The 19734-nt window shown below is 32.5% G+C and overlaps 1 protein-coding gene across 3 annotated transcripts in view; it reads right to left on the reverse strand.

Annotated features, from left to right (window-relative positions):
- The window catches only part of LOC123715213 (glycogen-binding subunit 76A), a 43392-nt gene that overhangs the window by 13602 nt on the left and 10056 nt on the right, over positions 1 to 19734 (reverse strand). Inside the window, exon 1 of one of the 3 annotated variants that reach the window (XM_045670141.1) lies at positions 975 to 1177. The exons of the other annotated variants lie outside the window; for them this stretch is intronic. Within the exon in view, the coding sequence (XP_045526097.1) occupies positions 975 to 1010 (36 nt within the window). The 5' untranslated portion in view covers positions 1011 to 1177. Of the gene's footprint in view, positions 1 to 974; positions 1178 to 19734 lie in introns of those variants that run through there. 3 annotated transcript variants of the gene reach the window in all.

A 19734-nucleotide genomic window follows, 5' to 3' on the forward strand; every position in this document is an offset into this window, starting at 1 on the left:
AATGAAAACTTCAACAGAGTCTTGACTGAATAAATATAAAATACAATCTAAGGAATTTATAATTATAAAAGTCGTGTTTTTGAACCTCTGGGAACGCCCTTGGTTTGTTTTAGTACAGTATAAGGATAAAGTAGTACACTTTTCCCATAAATCATATTTATCGTTGGTTAACAACGTACTGATTTTGTTTCACTCTCTCGAATTCTGTATTGGTATAAATTTTTTTTAACAAAACAGTGATTTCGTTAGATTAACAGAGTCCCAATTTATCTAATGTTGTCTAATAATTATTATAAAACTTCATACTCCTTATTCTTCGATTATTAAAACAGCTACGTAATTTATTAAGAAAATAATTTAAAATCCTGCATACAGCTTGTTTCTCAAAACCTATACTGCGGCTGCATTTTTTGCATACAAAAACCTGTAAACTAGTAATAATTCTGAGACAGGTTGCTTTGCTGCGTCCAATTCGTATTTTAGTCTTGGCCGCAGAGTATAGCGGCCAGTAATATTTACAAAATATATATTACCGGTGCAGTTTCTATTACATACATATATAGTCTATCCGTAGATCCGAATTGTCTAGTTCCACCAAAATAATTGCTATCAAAAAGTATATTGTGCCGAGACTTTGTACAGAATAAAATATTTTCTTAAATAAGATATTTACGAATACCATCTCATGACTACGACAAAATAAAATAGTTTAATATTCCTTGTACTTCGTTATTATTACATCGAAATTGTATTTAGCAATGTACACGTGTTCAAATACAAAATATATGCAAATGCTTCATAAATTAATTTTTACCGTCGAATAGAAACCTTCGAAGAAAGTCAAAAGACCTAGACATACTTTGCGAATTTAAGAACACCTTGAAGATGACAACAATAGAACTATATTTTTGTTCTACGATGAGAATATAGCAAAAATTAATTAACGATAACCATTAATATTTTATAAATTTTACCTTTTTCATCAGAGGTATTTGATGCTCCAGTGACATATTAATTATTGGTGAATATTTCACAAACACAGTTCAGTCACAAGCACAGACCCATTCACAAACACGAGACCCCCTTTAAATTTAAACACTGTCCGGCGGTAATTTTAGTGCCTATTGCGGGTAGTAAGCGCGGCCACCCGTCGCACGCGCATCTAGCGAATGAGCTGCCGGGGCGCGGAAAGCTGCCAGTTTCCAAGTCTATTCTATAAAATGTGTATATAATGTACAGGCAAGATTTTGACATCTAATCTTGACTTTTATACCCTTATTTACTTTTGCATTGTCAATAGCAGATAATACCGATGCTGTCGATATAGACCTTTAAAATAAATATCACGCGAATAAAGCGTGATGCGCACGCGCAGATGCGTGATCGAAGGCGCTTCGGTACACCATTGAGAAGCTGGCAACGAAATAGATAATTAGTTGTTATGTCAATAAAACCTTAAACATATTAATTAAATAATGTCCCTTTTAATTGAGGTGTTCAATAACTAATGATATTTTTTGAATTCAAAGTAATTAACAATTTATCATGCTTTTGTTGTAAATAAAGTAAAGTGACTATTGATATAAAAAATCTATAATTTAAAAAAAACTATTTGAGTTTTAAATATTTTAGCATTGCTACATTTAAACTAATTTACCTAAAACTATTGCCATATTAAAACTAATTTACCGTATGAAATTAAATGTAAATATGAAACCTATTTTCATTTTTCTATTTTAAACACATTTTTGAAATATTTAATGTTTCAATAATAATGTCATATGTCAGATAATATTTGTTTACACTTCATAGATAAGAATATTAAGATAGACTTTCTTCTGCAGACAGTATAATTATTATATTTTCATTTAATTTAATATAGAAATAAATCTATTATAATAATTAACGCAATTAACACTGTCTATTTTATATATCAATCCCGAGTTCTGATTTTCAATAGACTGTTCTGTAGAACTGTTCCGATTTTTTATAGAATTATGTTCCTTATAAAATGGACTTTTTAATTATTTTTAACTTATTTAATTATTAAGATCTCATTAGATGATTAATTACAGTGCAGGGTTCATATATTAAATCTCGGAAGAACATGTTGTGATTTATTCAATTAAAAAAAACATCAAAAAACTTTAAAAATATTGCCCGCAGTTTTGATATCGTAATTATAATAATAATATTATGTCTGCCTCGCTATTTCACTGCATATTTATAAAATATTCCCGAAGGAGGTGAAGAGTTTAGTCTGTAAAATTAAATTGTATGTAATTGTGTTATTAAGAATGACATTAGTCTGAGACAAAGTATTTATGGCGAAGCGGAAAGAAGTTACTCCCAAATACCATAAAGCCTTTGAAGTTTTTGGAGTCGGCAAGAAAAGCACAGGTGCAAAGTTTTGTCATAGTAACAATACACATATCCAAAGAATGCATGGTAACGTTGCACGATTGGCAAACAAATTTCGTCGAAATCGAAAACGTCAGAAATTTTAAAACGGGAGCACATAAAGGTTGTTGTCCTTATCGTATTTCTAATTATTACGCGTGTTTGTCGTGATTCTTGAAAAGTATATATATAGACATTGTATTGGTAAGTAATAACTATATTTTTCAAGGTAATTTTAAATAATTCACAATTCTGGCAGTACCTCAATATTCACAACTTTAGAATATAAATATTATTTTCCCTAATTCGTGTTGCCATGTCATGCAATGACGTTTGCAGGTAAAGCGATAGCCGACCGATGAGGCTAGGATATCAAAAAAATATTTTTAATACCAACAGTGTTTTCTTCTAAAAAATCAAATTTTACAACATATGAGCTTCTTTTAACTTTTCTTTGTATATAATTTAAACGATAGAATAATACAAACCCAAAATCAAAGACATCCGAAAGCGACTCATAAATTTCAATTTGTTACGTCCAAGATCTTAAATTAGATTAAGCTAGACGAAGTTCGACATGCATTCACAGTGATAAATGCGTCGGGTGCGCCCGCGCATTTCTACGTGGGATCAAGACAAATATGCATAGAATTCCTGTAGGACTAAACTTGTTTCACTGAGATTTAACCGTTGTGTTCGGCTTTGATAAGTTAATAATAGTTAAGGATTACGTTCAATGGTAATACCATAGCTTTAAATTAATGTAAAGATCTGACAGTTGTATCCTATGATTTGTCTCCATATAAGTTAGTTTGTAATTTAAAAGTTAATAAAAAGACATAAGAAATATATGTATACGAGTATATAGTAAACGTCCTCTTTCGGGATTAAGGATGTAGGCTACCGATACATAGATATATAATCTGAATCTGGTCATAACTTAGTTAATCATAAGTAGGTTCACAATGCAGAAACAGAAGCATGGTGAAGCTACGTACAGTACGGATGGTTCGAAGTTTTCGGTAAATACAGAAATAATTTCACCCGTATCACGTCTGGACGTCCGTCGTTCCACAACTAACTGTTTTAGGGCAGCCGCAAAACACCATTATGTGGAACCAGCTATCCACTTAAGTATTTCCGAGTCAATTCGACTTAGGGTCCTTTAAGAAGAGAGCAGTTTCTCAGTAGTTCCATCGAATGCGTCGACGTGTAGAGAGGAACGGAGTTTACTTCGAAAAACAATAAAAGTATTGGCAACTTTCTACATGAAGCCGTTTTTCATTTTCTAACCATTTTCAGTGTTACCTAGGTATATCAGGTGAGCCGTTTGACCCATTAGATATAATTTTAAAAAACTAGTACGTAAATAAGAACACTTTTTTCCCCATCAATATATTATATCTCGAAGCTATGGTTTACAGTATACAAAAATACGTCTTATCAATAAACATCCATCCAATAAACAGCTCCATTACAATTAACGAAAAATGAAAGTAATAGTGAAACAATCTCACTAAAACTGGTGAATTAATGAATTACTGACAGATAAACTGAAAAGCGCATTAACTATATGAACCACATATAGAAATATATATAATGTTAATAGTCGTTTCACCCCACTAAAATGTAGTAGCTATAAAAATAAATTGAAGGTAAAATTTAAACCGCCTATAAAATTATATGTTCTGTCAAATAAATCATGATTCAAAATCTTAGGAGTAGAAAGTCGATAAGCCGACGACTTAGTTACAAGACAGTAGAACGGCATTCTTAGCACGAATTGTAGGTACAATTGAATAGAAATAATTGGGTAGAAACCTTAAGCAACATTTTTGAAACTATACGCTCGAATAAACACAGTATTCGTATAGTATACCTTTTTATGTATTAGGAGACAAACGGGCAGAAGGCTCACCTGAAGTTAAGTGATACCGCCGCCCATAGATACTCACATTGCCAGAAGGCTCGCAAGTGCGTTGCCGGCCTTTCAAGAATTGGTACGCTCTTTTCTTGAAGGACCCTAAGTCGAATTGGTTCGGAAATACTTCAGTAGGCAGCTGGTTCCACATAGTGGTGGTGCGTGGCAAAAACTGCCTTAGAAAACGCTCAGCTGGTGACCTCCTTGTATACCTTACATATAGGTGGGCAGAGGCAATTGAGTCCAAGGGGGAGGCTTGTACAAGTAACAGCTTGTTGCTGTTTGTACAAACGTTAATCCGTAGGAACATCTGGTATTTAGATAGGATTGAAATGTATCCTTGTAGAATTCAATATTAATAATATTTTTAAATAATTATTAATCGTTTCGATGCGTCACACTGTAAAAGCAAGCATGGTCACGGGTTGACAAGCATATTTACATTCCTCTTTATAAATAACTAGCCCCGGCTTTGCAAGGACAACCGTGACCCGCAAACCTTGAAATTATATACCTAAATGTTTCTCAACAGTAATTCTAGATCTGTTGAAAACTATAATAAATTCCGTGCAGCACAAACAGATCAACGTGGTGGCGTACTTGTATAAAATATAAAACTTACACAAAAGCTCTTAACTTTTCTCTAGAACGCAACATATATATCCTTCATTGTTAAGTCAGCGTATGTAAGAAACGTTTTCGTTAGACCGTCTTTTCTCCAACAAAGTATACAGCAGACTACCACGAAAACGTCAATTCGGGTTTATATATGACCACAATTGACGTGGCTTTTTGAGGGTAAAATAATTCTAAACCTAACTAAAAAGAAATATACACGAATACACATATGTATTTATTATTTTCTAATATTAATTTGTATAAATAGTTATGTTTCGTAATAGATTTCGTTTCAAAATAGATCAAAATTATTACGGAATGATCCTGATTCAGTTGGAATACAGAAAACATTTGAATAGCGAGACTTAATCTATGGAATGTGCAGTCGCCAGTACAGCTTGTTAAATACCAGTTCCTGTTACAAAATAGAATTGTGGGCTAGAGAGTAAGGACTAGTGTGACCATACTAAATAATGCTAGGTTCCTTTTTACATTCGGGCGTCATAATGGGCCTTGAAATTAATAAGCCGCCCATGGACTCTCAATGTCAGAACGCGTTAGTGCGTTCTTTTAATAATTTGTACGCTGTTTTCTTGTAGGACCCTAAGTCGAATTGGTTCGGAACGTCAGTGGGAAAGTAAATAAATAATATGTTTTTAAAGTCTGATTGATTATTTCTTTTAAGGTAGAGATGTTTTCTTTTATAGAACAGGATTTTGAATCCCCAGTTTAGCAGTTGCAATATATAATCGAGCTTCTACCGGAAAAAAAAATATTCATTATGACCTGCGTGTATACGCCGTATGTATAACACACCAGGTCACGGCACTAGGAAGCTTATTTCGACCAGTTTTGCTGATGATGAATTAAGACAATTCATTATTATATACATTTATCTCTTAATAATTGACAGTACAAATTTTAATACTTACGTTTCATACGTTTTTAAAAATCCTCAAACTGAAAAATTTATTAACATCGCTATGTAATTATTTATTAAAAATAAACCAGTGGCTTTACAACCTTTTTAGGTCTGGGCCTCAGTTTTCTGTATCTGTTTCATGATCATTTGTCAATTTAAGAGGTAAATAAGTGAGCCATCTGTGCCTGACACACCGTCAACCGTCAACTTTTTTGTGTCCAAGGCATGCTGGTTTCCTCATGATGTTCTTCTTCACAATGTTGAATGCGCACATAAAAAGAAAGTCCATTGGATTCCGGGGGAATCGAACCTACGACCTCCGGAAGTCGTCGCACGCTGAAGCCCAAAACTGTGTGAGTATTCTTTATGTATTCGTGTGGTAGATGTTTATAGGTAAGATTTAAATAATAACTATAAATCAGGACTAAAAGTAAGTCAAATTTTGTAATGACTCACAATAACTCAAAATAGACTTGCGTCTGGCAACTGGCAACAAACATAAGTAAAATCATATTGAAATACCGAACCTTTCAATGAACCAAAAATAAATTGAACCAGACACTGTAGATTGAACAAGTGCTGATAACGAATCATTATTGTACAATAATCCTTCTAAATACTGGCGGACAACATTATCGTCCCGCCCTGGTATATTAAATACTTATCGAATATCAAAGAATTTTCATAAAAGATCGTAAAATTAATTATAATATTCGAGCGTTAATCGCTACTTCGGTAGCCTACGTATGTACTTGGTATTGTATATAGGCATGTAAACTTACAAGAACAAAAATATTAATGAAACACACATCCGTAGCTCATGTCACAATGAAGGGCTTGGCTGCGGGACGATTCTATTAATCTTTATTATCTATGATAATGTGTAGATTTCTATAAATAACAATACCAATATTATTAAACTGAATATGCTGCCAAATGTCATGTCATACGCCTAAAGCTCGTCGTCGGACAGCTTCATCTGTGTAATCCGTGAGCATAATAGTTCTGAACGAAATGCAATTATGTTCTAGTAAAAAAGTAAGTAAAGTTATTGCGCCTTGTCTCAAGTTACACGATTCTAATTTATTCAGTAGTCGGTTACCCCCCGTGACGCTGTCACTTGGAAACTAGACGTTGCATTATAGAACCAGTCGAATTGTTACTGGATACGTTAGGCAACGGTAAGCGACGCCGAGAGAGATATGGAAATTATGGCTGTTAATAAGCTCCTAAAGTGTTTGTACGAAGTACTCCTTTATTATGTGCGCTTATCTAAGAGACCGCCTTCGTTGCTTAGGTGTAAATGCATATATCGTAAAAATATCCACTTCCACTTAAAAGCTTTCACATCTTATTTTTATTTTATTTATGAAAGCTTGCCTACGCCCGGCACATACCGGACGTCACGGGTAAATTGGTAAAAGAATCACAATATACAATTTATAATGTGAATAGCACTTATATCATGACATACACGAGGAGATAATATAAATATGGAACAAAACAATTAATAATTACAAAACCTAAACGAAAGTCGATTTTCGTGAATGTTCAATCTGGCCATCGGTGAACTTTGACCAAAATTCGTCCTTCGGAAAGGAGGGACACATGGTGTGATATTTTGGGTATCTAGACGTTAGTTATTAATATACAAGGGAAGGTTATTCGTTTATTCAGATCGGTCTACGGACAGAGCAACTATGGTGTAGTGGTGGAACATAGGTACACCTTCTTCTTGAGCTTTTCTGAAGTCTGTTAAAAAAAGCGAACTCCTCGGCGAAACGAACTTTGGTTATGTTAACCAAAGACAATACTATCGACACTCAGTGTTTTATATATGTTTAAGTTGTATAAGCTTTGATTACCTACTCAAATTTTTTAAAAGGTCCCTTTTTAGGAAACATCTCGTAAAAATTGGCAAGAAATTTTGGAATCAATTAAAAATCGTTCTTAATTTAATCAATGTTATAAAAACTTTTTGGTTCTGAAAATACTGTTCGGCATTCAAATATTCTAATCGATAACACTGGACACGATATTTTAATTAAATTATCTCCATATCATTTTAAACGTTAAATTAGGTTAAATGAAATTTATTTCAAAATTTCTTATGAATTAAAGTAAACATCTGAAGACGTCACACAAGCTGAGATGCATTTAGTCCTTGGCAGACTGCCACGTCTATTAAAATACATATGATTTAAATAGAGCTTCCAAATTATTCCATAGATTTTTGTAAACTGCTCATACAATATAGAGTTCCTTACTGTGTATTTATGTGGCATTTTCTCAAGCGTATATATCAGTTCATTGCAAGCAGAAATGTAAACAATTTAAAAAACAATATTTATTTTTGCGTACTCCTACAGCTAAATGATAAATCATTTGTTATAAAAACAAAAATCAATAATAAAGATAAAGCTAAAGATGGTATACATTATTTACATTCATTTAAAAAGTTCATACGTTTAGAAAACTTAGAAAGGAAAAAAAAATATATTTAACTAAGTAATACCTAATTCGGCTGTGTTGTATGATGGTGTGTATGTACGTGGGTGTGTATGTGGGGTGTGCTGGGGTGTGGCGGTGTGCTGTAGCATAGAAATTCTTAAATCCACGTGTGTATTCATAATTAAAATATTAGTAGGTATTTTTAATAATAATATACTTATATTAGAATATTTCAGCAAAGAAGTATAGGTCTGAATTGCTGATGACATTTCATAACATTTATGCAAACCGTCTGAATAATATTATTTCATTTTCAGTGCAGTTTGACTCAATAGTAATTGGCAGGGTTCAATGAACTGGTAACGGTCTTGTTTACGGAGGGCGGGCGGCGCTCGCGCACCGCTCTGACCTTCAGTGACACGAGTGGAAAATAAATATAAGAAAATTTGTATAAAGTCAATTAATACTAAAGACAGAGAAAGTTTCACCTAAGCAACTATCCAATCAATTCATATAAGAGTTTCGCTCTTCATCAACTATTACTAGATACGACTAATTATTTGAATCGAAATACATTTGATTTCATATCAAAAATACGTAATTTTCACAGGCAAATATTTGTTGATGTTGTTAAAGATATTTGTTGATTCGTCAATTGTTTTGAATTCGACATTGAGTTGTCACTTGTTTACAAACCGATAACTTTCGCAAAAAAATATTTATATCACAAACTGCAATTGCATAACCTTTCTTTACGTTGATTAATGAAGGCGTGTCCATTAAATAATTGCGTCTTTGGCACATTACTTTACACCCACATGCTATGTATTTATAAAAGTATTGTTTTATAAATGGAGGGCTCGCCTACAAAGGCATGTGATGCGAAACATTATAGCATTAGCACGCGGTCAGCGTGACCACAAACCAACGTCAGAGGAGAACTTATAACAACCAAGTCTAGATATACATCAAAAGATTCAAGGTGCTTGGAGCCAATTATCTTAGGAAACATTAAGACAGATTCACGTTAATATCTAAATCATGATATGATGTCAGCTGACTTGATATTCGATACATTGCCAGGTTGCATCCATTATATTTTACGTGTCTGTGTGTATTATATATCATTATTACATTGTATACAGCAGTGTTGGACTAGTGGCTTAAGACTAAGATCTAAGATCCCTAAGGTCGTATGTTCGATCCCTGGCTGTGTACTAATGAACTTTCTGTCTATGTACGGATTTAACATTCGCTTGAATGGTGATTCTGATTCTGGCAGATTCTGAAATCTGGCACCACGGTTTTATTTATTTTTATTTTATTGCATTTTATACTGCGAGTATTTTTATTATTAATAGGATGTGTGAGAAGACAACAGGAGAAACGTAAGAGAAGCTAGACTGAAACTGACAACGCAGATCAAAACTAAAAAAACATGTTCTAAATTGCGTACGGGCAGGATTTTTAGAGACTTCAATTAAAATATACGAAGTTGTACTCAGGTTTGAATATAACGTAAATATATGGACGTATTTTTTTTAACAAAATAATAATTAAATTATTATTTTATATTTTATCAGTTAATTAAACCTAGGCTTGAGGAAAAACCTACATATATGAATCAACAAATTTGTTTTCTGTTTTCTAAAAACCGAAAATTCCCAAAATGAAATTACGTACATTGCGGTTATTAGTGTTGTAACTAACAAATAGGCCATGCGCATGCGCACTACTAGGGAGGACGGTTACTAAATCTCTACAAATTGCTGTAAGTTATTTGTCTATTGATTTAGATTGACAGCTTAGGGAGCGAGTGGGTTGTTTTATAACTCAAGTGCAAGCAGTTAATAACGAATTCATAATAATTTCACATTACATAATTTGAATGACAGACTAAAAAGCTAGTCTTTCAAACTGCCCGCGTCTTTCAAAAATAGAACTATTATATTTAAGTTTATATTATTTTTCAAACTCAACTCTCAACTTCCCAATGAATGCATCATCATCGCCAGTTTATAGTCCTAAGGTGTCGCCACGAGGTGAAAATATTAAGATCATATCTATTAGATAATATTTTCAATTATTTTTCTGTTGGCTTATAAATTTTGTAGATGATTATTCGTACATATTCTTTATTAAGTGTTACAATTATTAATAATAAGAAGTTACTAAGTAAATATATTTATTGCCCTCGTGGTTTTGTTCTGAAAACATAGAAGAGAGTGTTGTTTTGTTATTTTACTACAAAAATCGAGATTCAAACATTGAATTCTATTGCATTTCTAACCTTTGCCATATAATATACAATATATCAAGTTAAAATGATAATAGTGATTTTAATACTAAATTTTTATTGGTACTCGCTAACACAGAATTGGATTTATGAAAATAACAACGTTAGGAACACGTTCATTTATTAATTTGTTTGTATTGATCGACTATTGCGTGGTACTTATTAGTTAATAATTATTATCTTATCTCTTCCGTGTTAGAGGAGACTCAATAGGAACTGGGATGTTAAATGATTTTACATACATATTTATTTTATATCCGTAATATACAGAAAGTACTAATAATAATTATGAAATCGGTAGATATTTATTTATGATCGCATAAGTGGACTACGGACATTACCCTCAATTGGACTTTAGGGGAATTAATTAATTAACGTGTCCATTACTGAATCGTGCAACACTTTAAACTAAGATCACGCGTTTGAGTCCCGGCTGTGAACAAATTCTCCATTCCAGACATTTATCCTTTATTTTTTTTTTAACAAACAGAAAAATACTTTCTCTGGTGACAGTTTCAGTTCAGTATCTGGCCTCGGCTGTTGCGTAAAAAATACTAAATAAAGCTTTAAAATTGTGTTTTTTATTTTGAACGTGTCACATAGTATAATCATATATTTTATTAGCATGATAACCTCAGTTTCAATATTACCGTGAGTACTAATTAGTTATTCTTGAAGTAAACATATAAAGGTCGATGGAAGTACCTAACTTTAATTGACCTAATTATTGTGTAAAGCGGATATAATGTCTTTGTTGTTTTATAAGAAAGTTTTTATTTACTCGTTGTAGTCATACATATAAATTCAATAAGCTGTTAAAGCTTCCGTTGCCTTTGAAGTCAATTGTCAAAAATGGATTCAATGTGCAAAAGCGATGTATCTGTCAATTTTTTCCTACAGCTTATAGGGATTATAAAAGTAGCACAACAAAAATGTATTTATAATGTTTAAATATTGTCAATTGTATTAATAAAAATAAATGAGATCACAAGACAGGTCAAATACCTAACTCTTTGATAACGATACGTTCAAAACATAAACCAAACACGGCGATGTCAGTATATTACTCACTAGACGTAATTAGGTTTTAAATATAAGCAATATATTTATAGAATGTAATGTAATATTTTGTGTATTAAAAATATAATTATCTACATATACGCTTCATTTACTTCAAACAGTTCAAGATTTTTTAAAGACTAATTTGAGACATTTGTCAGAGTCAATTAATGAGTGTTTTAATTATTTTATAAAAAGAGTGCCATCCATGGACACACAGGCCCACATCCCACAACGTCAATAAAATTTCCTAGATTTAAGGTAGTAATCAAGAACAATCAAACATAAAATGTTTCGAGTATGGCGTTTGAGAGAATACGAAATCTCCCACGAGAGGAATCGAACTGCTAGAAACCTCGCGATTGGGTTGTCAGCGTCCTCCGCCATACACTTAAAAAGTCAATTTTTTTATTTTTTTAAGAGTGAAAATAAATAAAGTAAAAATCATATAAATATAACCTTATATTGTGCATACACCACAATGTTCCTAGAAGCAACAATTTTCTTCAATACAGTGTAAGTTACAACTCGACCAGTTTACAAATCCTATCATTATCCGGTTTTACATCTTTAGTACCAAGAATTATTAATCTTCATAGACGATAATGTTACGTAATAAATAGTTATGGTACTATAAGTTTTGTAAAATAATTATTTTAATTGGTTTCGCAGTACCGTCGTTGCGACGAGAGCCGACAGGCACCTAGGAGTGTCTATTACCGTTCGTTCGCAGATCACACGGCAAGGATTTCAGAATTGCATGGATCCAGTCCATACTATAGTGGGTTATGTAGACCCCACCAGAAATACCTCAACTCTCTCCTAAAAGGTGCCTTTGGGGTACACAAAGTCAAGACAAGTTCCGAGTCCTCTCTGGCACAAGACAGATGAAAACTTATGATGGCTTGATCATTCACCACAGCCGTGGATAGAACCTACGACCCCAGGGATGAGAGTTAAAACCACTAGGCCAACACTGGTCTTCCATTCCATTCTGGAATAGCGATATCAATACCAGTAATGAATTTTTGTGATACGCTATCCTAAAACTGCGACATCAGCGCTACGGAAACCTTACCCAACTTGCATACAAAAACGTCGTGTACCCCGAATTGTTATCGCTATTTCTAAGATTTCAGAGTAAGGGCGCGGATAGTGAAGAGTTCATCCGCTCTCTAAGCAGGACCTTACCTTAAGTGCAGTTAGGCAGTACTCTCGTACTCTCAGTCTATTTAATCGGATCCCAAAAAAGAACTATTAATACAACATCGTTGTTTAACAGCACATAAGATTTTCTAATTGTGGGGTGTTGCTTCAGAGGATCCATCCACATGTGTACTGCAGAAGCGGACTGTTTGAAATATTTGTTTGTGTTAGTCGGTACGGAATAAGTTTAATTAAGGAATTAAATATTATGACACTATATATTTTTCAATATATACTGGTCAATATATTTTTAAAGGTGTAGGTACAATAATATATAAACGATTTAAAACAAATACTGACTTTCACCAGCATAATACTAGAAACAGAACTTATTTAAACGTACGACTAACAAGGATCCTTATTGTATTAGTTTTTATAACATACTCCCAAGCGAAATTAGACAATTATCGTACGTTCGTATCATTCGAACGTAAAGAAACAATAAAGCTTTTTGTAATTTGCCGATTATTTAAATGATATTAATCCATGGTATTGATTGCTCCAGTTCAAACAATTTGTATGACTTAGAACTTAGCGATTAAAAAGAGTGGCGGAGAGTTTCTTGTCAGTTCTTCTTCCGCTCTACGCCACGCTCTACTCTACGCAACTTAGACTTTGTTAACTATATGAATTAAGTGATTTTGGCTTCGAATAGGTTAGTACACGAGAGTTAATTCTTTATTTCTAAGTTTCCTGTTGCTTTTGAAACGCTAATTTATCTATGGATATGGCCTGGCTCGTTATCAATTCTACGATCGTTCCATACGCACAAAGTCCTTAAGATACGAGAAATGTCTTAGTACTACACAGGCACATCCCAAGTAAATAATAATATATTTCATATCAAATAAAAGTTAAATAATAATGTTATTAACGCATATCGAAAGGTTATTTCTGTTTGTAATCAAAGTGATACATTCATGATAGTTTGTTTTTCGTAAATGGGTGTAACTTCTATATATATTCCGTGATATGTTCTTGTATACATTTCCAATACACGTGACTCTGATAATACGGATTTATTTATGACATTTAATTATTAATTATTTTTGTTAAGCTAAATGATGTCTTAACGTCTGTATAAAAAGAGATTTACAAACTTACAGCGTAATTTGGTTAGCGCTATATAATCTGATTTATTTTTATATATTATATAATAATGTTCTTCAGGCCGGTTCGACCACAGCGAATCTATAGAAACTAGTCATGTACCTGTCATGTCTATGCAGGTATAACAGTGTACATGTGTGTGTGCTGCATACGTGTAATGCATGCTCTACGCACACACTTATGCTTCCATGGAATAGATTCCCTAGTATATTATTATTATTATAATATACCTATTGTTAGAGCTACCGACCGTTTTTGACCCATATACATTTCCTTGCTATTAAAGGTGATCAGATACTAAAATTGGCTTAGAAAGATGTATTTATTTTCCGCCTCTACCGGCTAAGTGGTTTGATTTACAAAAAATAATTGTATATTGAAATAAGTTGTATAAAGAAGTAAGTTATAGTCCCAAGCATATCCTTCTTTATATAAATTATAACCAGTGTTATACTATTCATAAAAGACGGTAATTTAAAAAATACCTTTAACTGATCGGACTTTGAATCTCATCTTTAGACATTTAAATGTAATTAGTTAATCTACGGGTACAGATACTTGACACTTGTTTTTGGATATTAGTATAAGAGTCGAGACTAGCGAACTCTGATTTCCGATTTTTTTTTTGTTCACGCTAAGTTTTGAAACTTATATTTATTTATTTATTAATGAATCCATGCAAATAATTGTTAGTTAACATATCTTAATATGAGTATTAGTTGTGTTAGTATAAGTTGTAAAATATTAATTTGTTTTTTTTACTGGTCTAGTACTCTTTTAGGGTAAAAGCCCTCATATTTTTCCATTTCTCTTTTTTCTATGTTTTATTTTTCAATGCATTGTTCAGATTTAATTGTCTTACGTTGACAGTGCATAATTGAATTTATTGTGACCCAAAGTGCCTTTTATTATTATTATTATTATATATCGTTTTTTCATATGTAACGAGGAAACTTATAATTAGAGTGTGACAATTAGATAACATCTCTAAGTTCTACACTGTGACGTACTATAGTTTTTTTTAAATAGGAATATAACCTTACCCGTAAGTCCATATCATGCCAAACACTACACGACACTTGATACTGTTTGAAAACAAAACAAATGACAGTAGCCGCTACACGCGATGCGCAGGAGTTGAATGCGCGGGAGGACGATCCCGACTGGAATGAGGGAGGAAGGGACGCAATCCTGTCTATCGTATGTACTTTATCAACGAACTGTGGAAATATAATGAATTCTGGAGGTATTTAGGTAATTTCAATTCGGAAAATAAGATTTCATTTGTAGAATTATGAGTGAATAAAAGACATATACATTTACGTTTTTTGTAGTTGTTGTTGGCGAAATGAAATGTGTGAACTTTCAAATTTGGAATCATTTCCATAACCACCCAAGCGTATTGATATATTAAAATATCACAAACTAAGAGATAATATTTATTTAATCAAGAGCCTGACTTCTATGTCTTTCAATCTTATAAAATTATGTATTACACCGCTACGACGAATTGTAATACACTTCTAATTTCGCCCTGATACCTATAACATTAAGATCCATAGTTGCCTGAAATACTCAGAAATTCCAATTAAATCAAAAGATACGACTTGAAGTTTCAGTACTCAAAATACACTAAGAAAACAATCTAGACCTATTTAGCAATTATCTCGTTGAATTTATGCCTGGCCGAGCTTTCTCTTATCACCCAAGGGTTAACAGTATTCGCGTGGAAATGTACCACGATGTAGTGAGTAAAACAATGTTCTTTATCTATATATAGAAGAGGCGTTGTGAGAAACTTTTGGCACACGATATGATGCTGCGTGCATGAGTATTAAAGAAACTGCATTAATTAGAAAGTAGATGGCGTTGGTTAGATTGACATGATATGAGACGGTAGCTGAACTACTTAAAATTAAAACTAAACAAAATAAAAATACCTAAGTAAAAGTAGTGTAAAATAAACCATATGGACTCATGATTGTCTACTTAAATAAATATATTTGTATAATGATATTTTATATGGTAATTCCTACTGGAATGGGCTACATATATACATGTCGATGTGGGTTCCTTCAAGAAAAGAGCGTACCAATTCTTAAAAGGCCAGCCCTCGCGAGCCCTCTGGCATTGAGCGTCCATGGGCGGCTATCACTTAACATCAGGTGAGCCTCCTGCCCGTTTGTCCCCTGTTCTATAAAAAAATAAAATGGCATAGAATAGGCTTCAAAAAGCATTTTAGATTTTTTTTATTAGTGACTAGAGAACTTATACAACTTTTCTTCATTCTGTTAAGTATAGTGATAACTCGAAATGCAAAAAAATTGGCCTAACGAGAACTTCGAGATACATATGATTCAACTGTTGAAATTTCGACCTATACGATTTCTATGTGTATTTTTCGATTTGCAGAGTCAAATTTGAATAACAATTTAACTTAAGTTCTGTAGTACATATATATATTTTATAAATAACATATACAATTTAATATTAATTAAGTAAACTGAACACTAATGAATATATTCATTAATTGCACATATGCAAGATAAAAGCAATAGATTAGAATCCCCGAACCCTAAGAATCATTTTGGATTTTATTGCTATTATTTCACAGAATTCCAAGTAAGACGTCATTATATTTTACTACATCTTACAGAGAGTCCGTTTTGAGTTTAAATATGTATTACCAAAACTTCGTAGTATAGTAAACTAAGTAGTAATAGTAGATAAAAATCATTTATTCATATAGGTAACACAATGTACACTGGTTATGGTTATACCATCAAAAAAAGAAATATACGTTCAATGCTTCTGATTTTACATTTACTGCTAGTTCTCAAATCAAGGGCGTAGAACTGAAGAAAAGAACTGACAATAAACTCTCCGCCACACTTATTAATCGCCAAGTTTTTTTTTTTGTTTTACACAACGTTTGTAAGGATAACTCGAGTCATAACAAAATTGGTACCTACTAATTTGTCATAGACATTTTACTTGCTTACTTTTGCATTTTTTGTCTAAATGTCAACATTTATGTGCAAATGTTTCGATCGTTGTGTACCTTTCTCACATTACCACAATATATGCTATTGTATTAAAAGCGGAAAGCGCTTTTTGCAAATAAAGCGATGTATCAAGTAATTTAATTCATTATTTTACAGGACACCTTAGTTTATTTTGCCTTATTTTGCCGTTGGCGTTCGCCTTATATTCCGACATCACAAATTATTTTATAACATTGCAGAAACTAGTAAAATAGATTACACGCACTTTAGAAATTAGTAAGTAGCTAACTGTCTCAAATCAAAATCTGTTAAAAAAATTATTCCCAAAAGTCAAATTCCACATAACTATGAAACATGACTATTGTGAATACTAAATTTACTGCGTATTGCGCTTTGAATTTGCAGTGCTATGCTGTGTAAATGACAAAATTGACTTTGAAAGTTTACGCTCGGTTTTACTGTTGGCACAGACGACACAAACATCTTTATTCTTAATTGTAAATCAAATATGTGTATTTCTTATTTTACCCAAGAATATTTTTATCCTGTTCAGATTAGCTGCAAATTTACGAGACTTACAACATTTAAAAAAACGATTTGAAAGCGAATAAGCTATATTAATAATATGAAATATAAACACAATGGGTGGGCTAATCGTCGCTGTAAGTTTAATAAAAATTACACCTACAGTAAAAGCATTTATAAAAAAAGAACCCGTTATAACGTCACGTCTGGCGTTACACGACAGAGCGGTTTTAATGCAGTTCTTGCCACATAACACCACTTAATGGAACCAGCTGCAATTCCAGGTATTCCTGAACTGTTACGACTTAGTGGACTTCACGAGTAGAGCGCACTACCTTAAAGCCCGTGAACGTATTTGCAAACCCCCTGGTGTAGCAGGTGTCTATGTACGATTAACACTAAACTTTTAAGTGCTCGTTTGCCTCCTGTTCCATAAAATATTTTTGCCTTGAAGGTTTTATTTATCATGACTCGAGTTTAGTTCAAATATATGAAACTCTTTGTTGAAAGCTAGGTGTGAACTAGCTTTAAACGTTTAAAACATTATAACTAACATAAAATTACGCTAACAAAAAATAAAATGGCTTATAAAGGCTTCTGAAATCTAAGAGACACTCCTTTCATCTATAAATAATATAAACCTTTTGATTTAATTATTTTCATTTTTTTTATATTGTAATGTAACGAAGTGTTAATAAATAAAATAAGAGAGTATGTTGTATTACAATTTATGAGTATCAGTGAAACTAAAGGGCACATTTTGGCTTTATGTTTGAGATCATTACTAACATTTAGTTTGCGGTTCTAAGTATTAACTAAGAGAGTTATCTCTCGGTTACATATAAATCAAGTCTGACGTTCCCGTCCTTTTGAAGGCAAAACTTCCTTATGTAAGAAATAGAGAGAATATTTGCGTGATTTTTGGTTTGTTTGAGAAAGATACTTGTGTACTTAAAGGCAGTATCACAGAGTGCAATTCAAGCTATGTGGTCAACCACACCTGGCACACATAGATAACGATGTATCTTATTTCAAAATACGTAAACAATTGAATGATTTACAACTAGTAAGACCTATTGGCGTCGTCAACAGGTAATATGGAAAGTCGTCTAGTTAAAGATAACTAGAGATATACAGTTAGTAAGTAACTTTTAAGGCCCGAAAAGCCTGGTGGTGTAAGTGACTACGAGCGGCGGTATCATTTAACATCAGGTGATGAGGCTCTCCCGTTTGCCGTTACAAAAAAAACTACGTGAAATGAGAAGGATTGAGAGGAACACGGAATAATTAAAACAAATGTCATGGTGTAATGTCACGTTCAAACAATTTGTATGACTCAATACTTGGCGATTAAAAAGAGTGGCGGAAAGTTTCTTGCCAGTTCTTCTTACCCGCTCTACGCCCTTGACATGCGAACTGGTAGTGAATGTATATTTACAATTAATGTAACTTCTTTTTGACGTGCATAAGTGTACTTGTTTACTTTGTGTAAGATATTTTGAGTTTGAGTTTGGGCTTTGCGTCAATAGAAATTCACTTTTATTGAAATAAAAATTCTTTAACGCTAATTTATTTTATTATTAACACAATTCGGTACGTGAAAATGTTTTAACTTAAAATTATCTATTATTTTATTTACAAAATCTTGCCAACACTTAGCACATACATTGGTATATAAAGTGAAGTACATGATTGTGTTGTGACAAGCACATAAGAAATATGAAGAGAAAAAAGCATTAAATGTAAAAACTGAAAAAGCCATATCTAAATCATCTTCGCGAAGTATAAAAAATTGTATATTTTTTATAAATGTTGTATATAATTGTATATAAAATATTGTTGTTCTTATTTTAATTTGAATAATAATGAAATGAGAAACACTTTAACAGTGAACTGTCTGCTCCTGAATCTACTTGGAAAAGTACATTTAATCATAATGTAAATAGACAGACTAAACAGTTGAAATTTAATCAAAAATGTGTATATATATTATTAATTGGTGTTCAGAAATGCTTATAAAGATAACTTAGGAAGACACTAAAAAGGACTTGTGCGCTGTGGACGTTGGCGCACTTATTTGGCGGGAATTATACCTACATCTTGTAACAAGCTTAATCTGGATTTTATTAAAACAATTAACCTAAATAAGGTTTGCTTAAAGTTTATTTGAAGAAAACCTTTGAAATTATGTCTTAATTATTATGTAATTTATTCCGCGTAA

The sequence above is a fragment of the Pieris brassicae genome, chromosome 10 (assembly GCF_905147105.1).
Source record: "Pieris brassicae chromosome 10, ilPieBrab1.1, whole genome shotgun sequence".
Classification (NCBI taxonomy): domain Eukaryota; kingdom Metazoa; phylum Arthropoda; class Insecta; order Lepidoptera; family Pieridae; genus Pieris; species Pieris brassicae.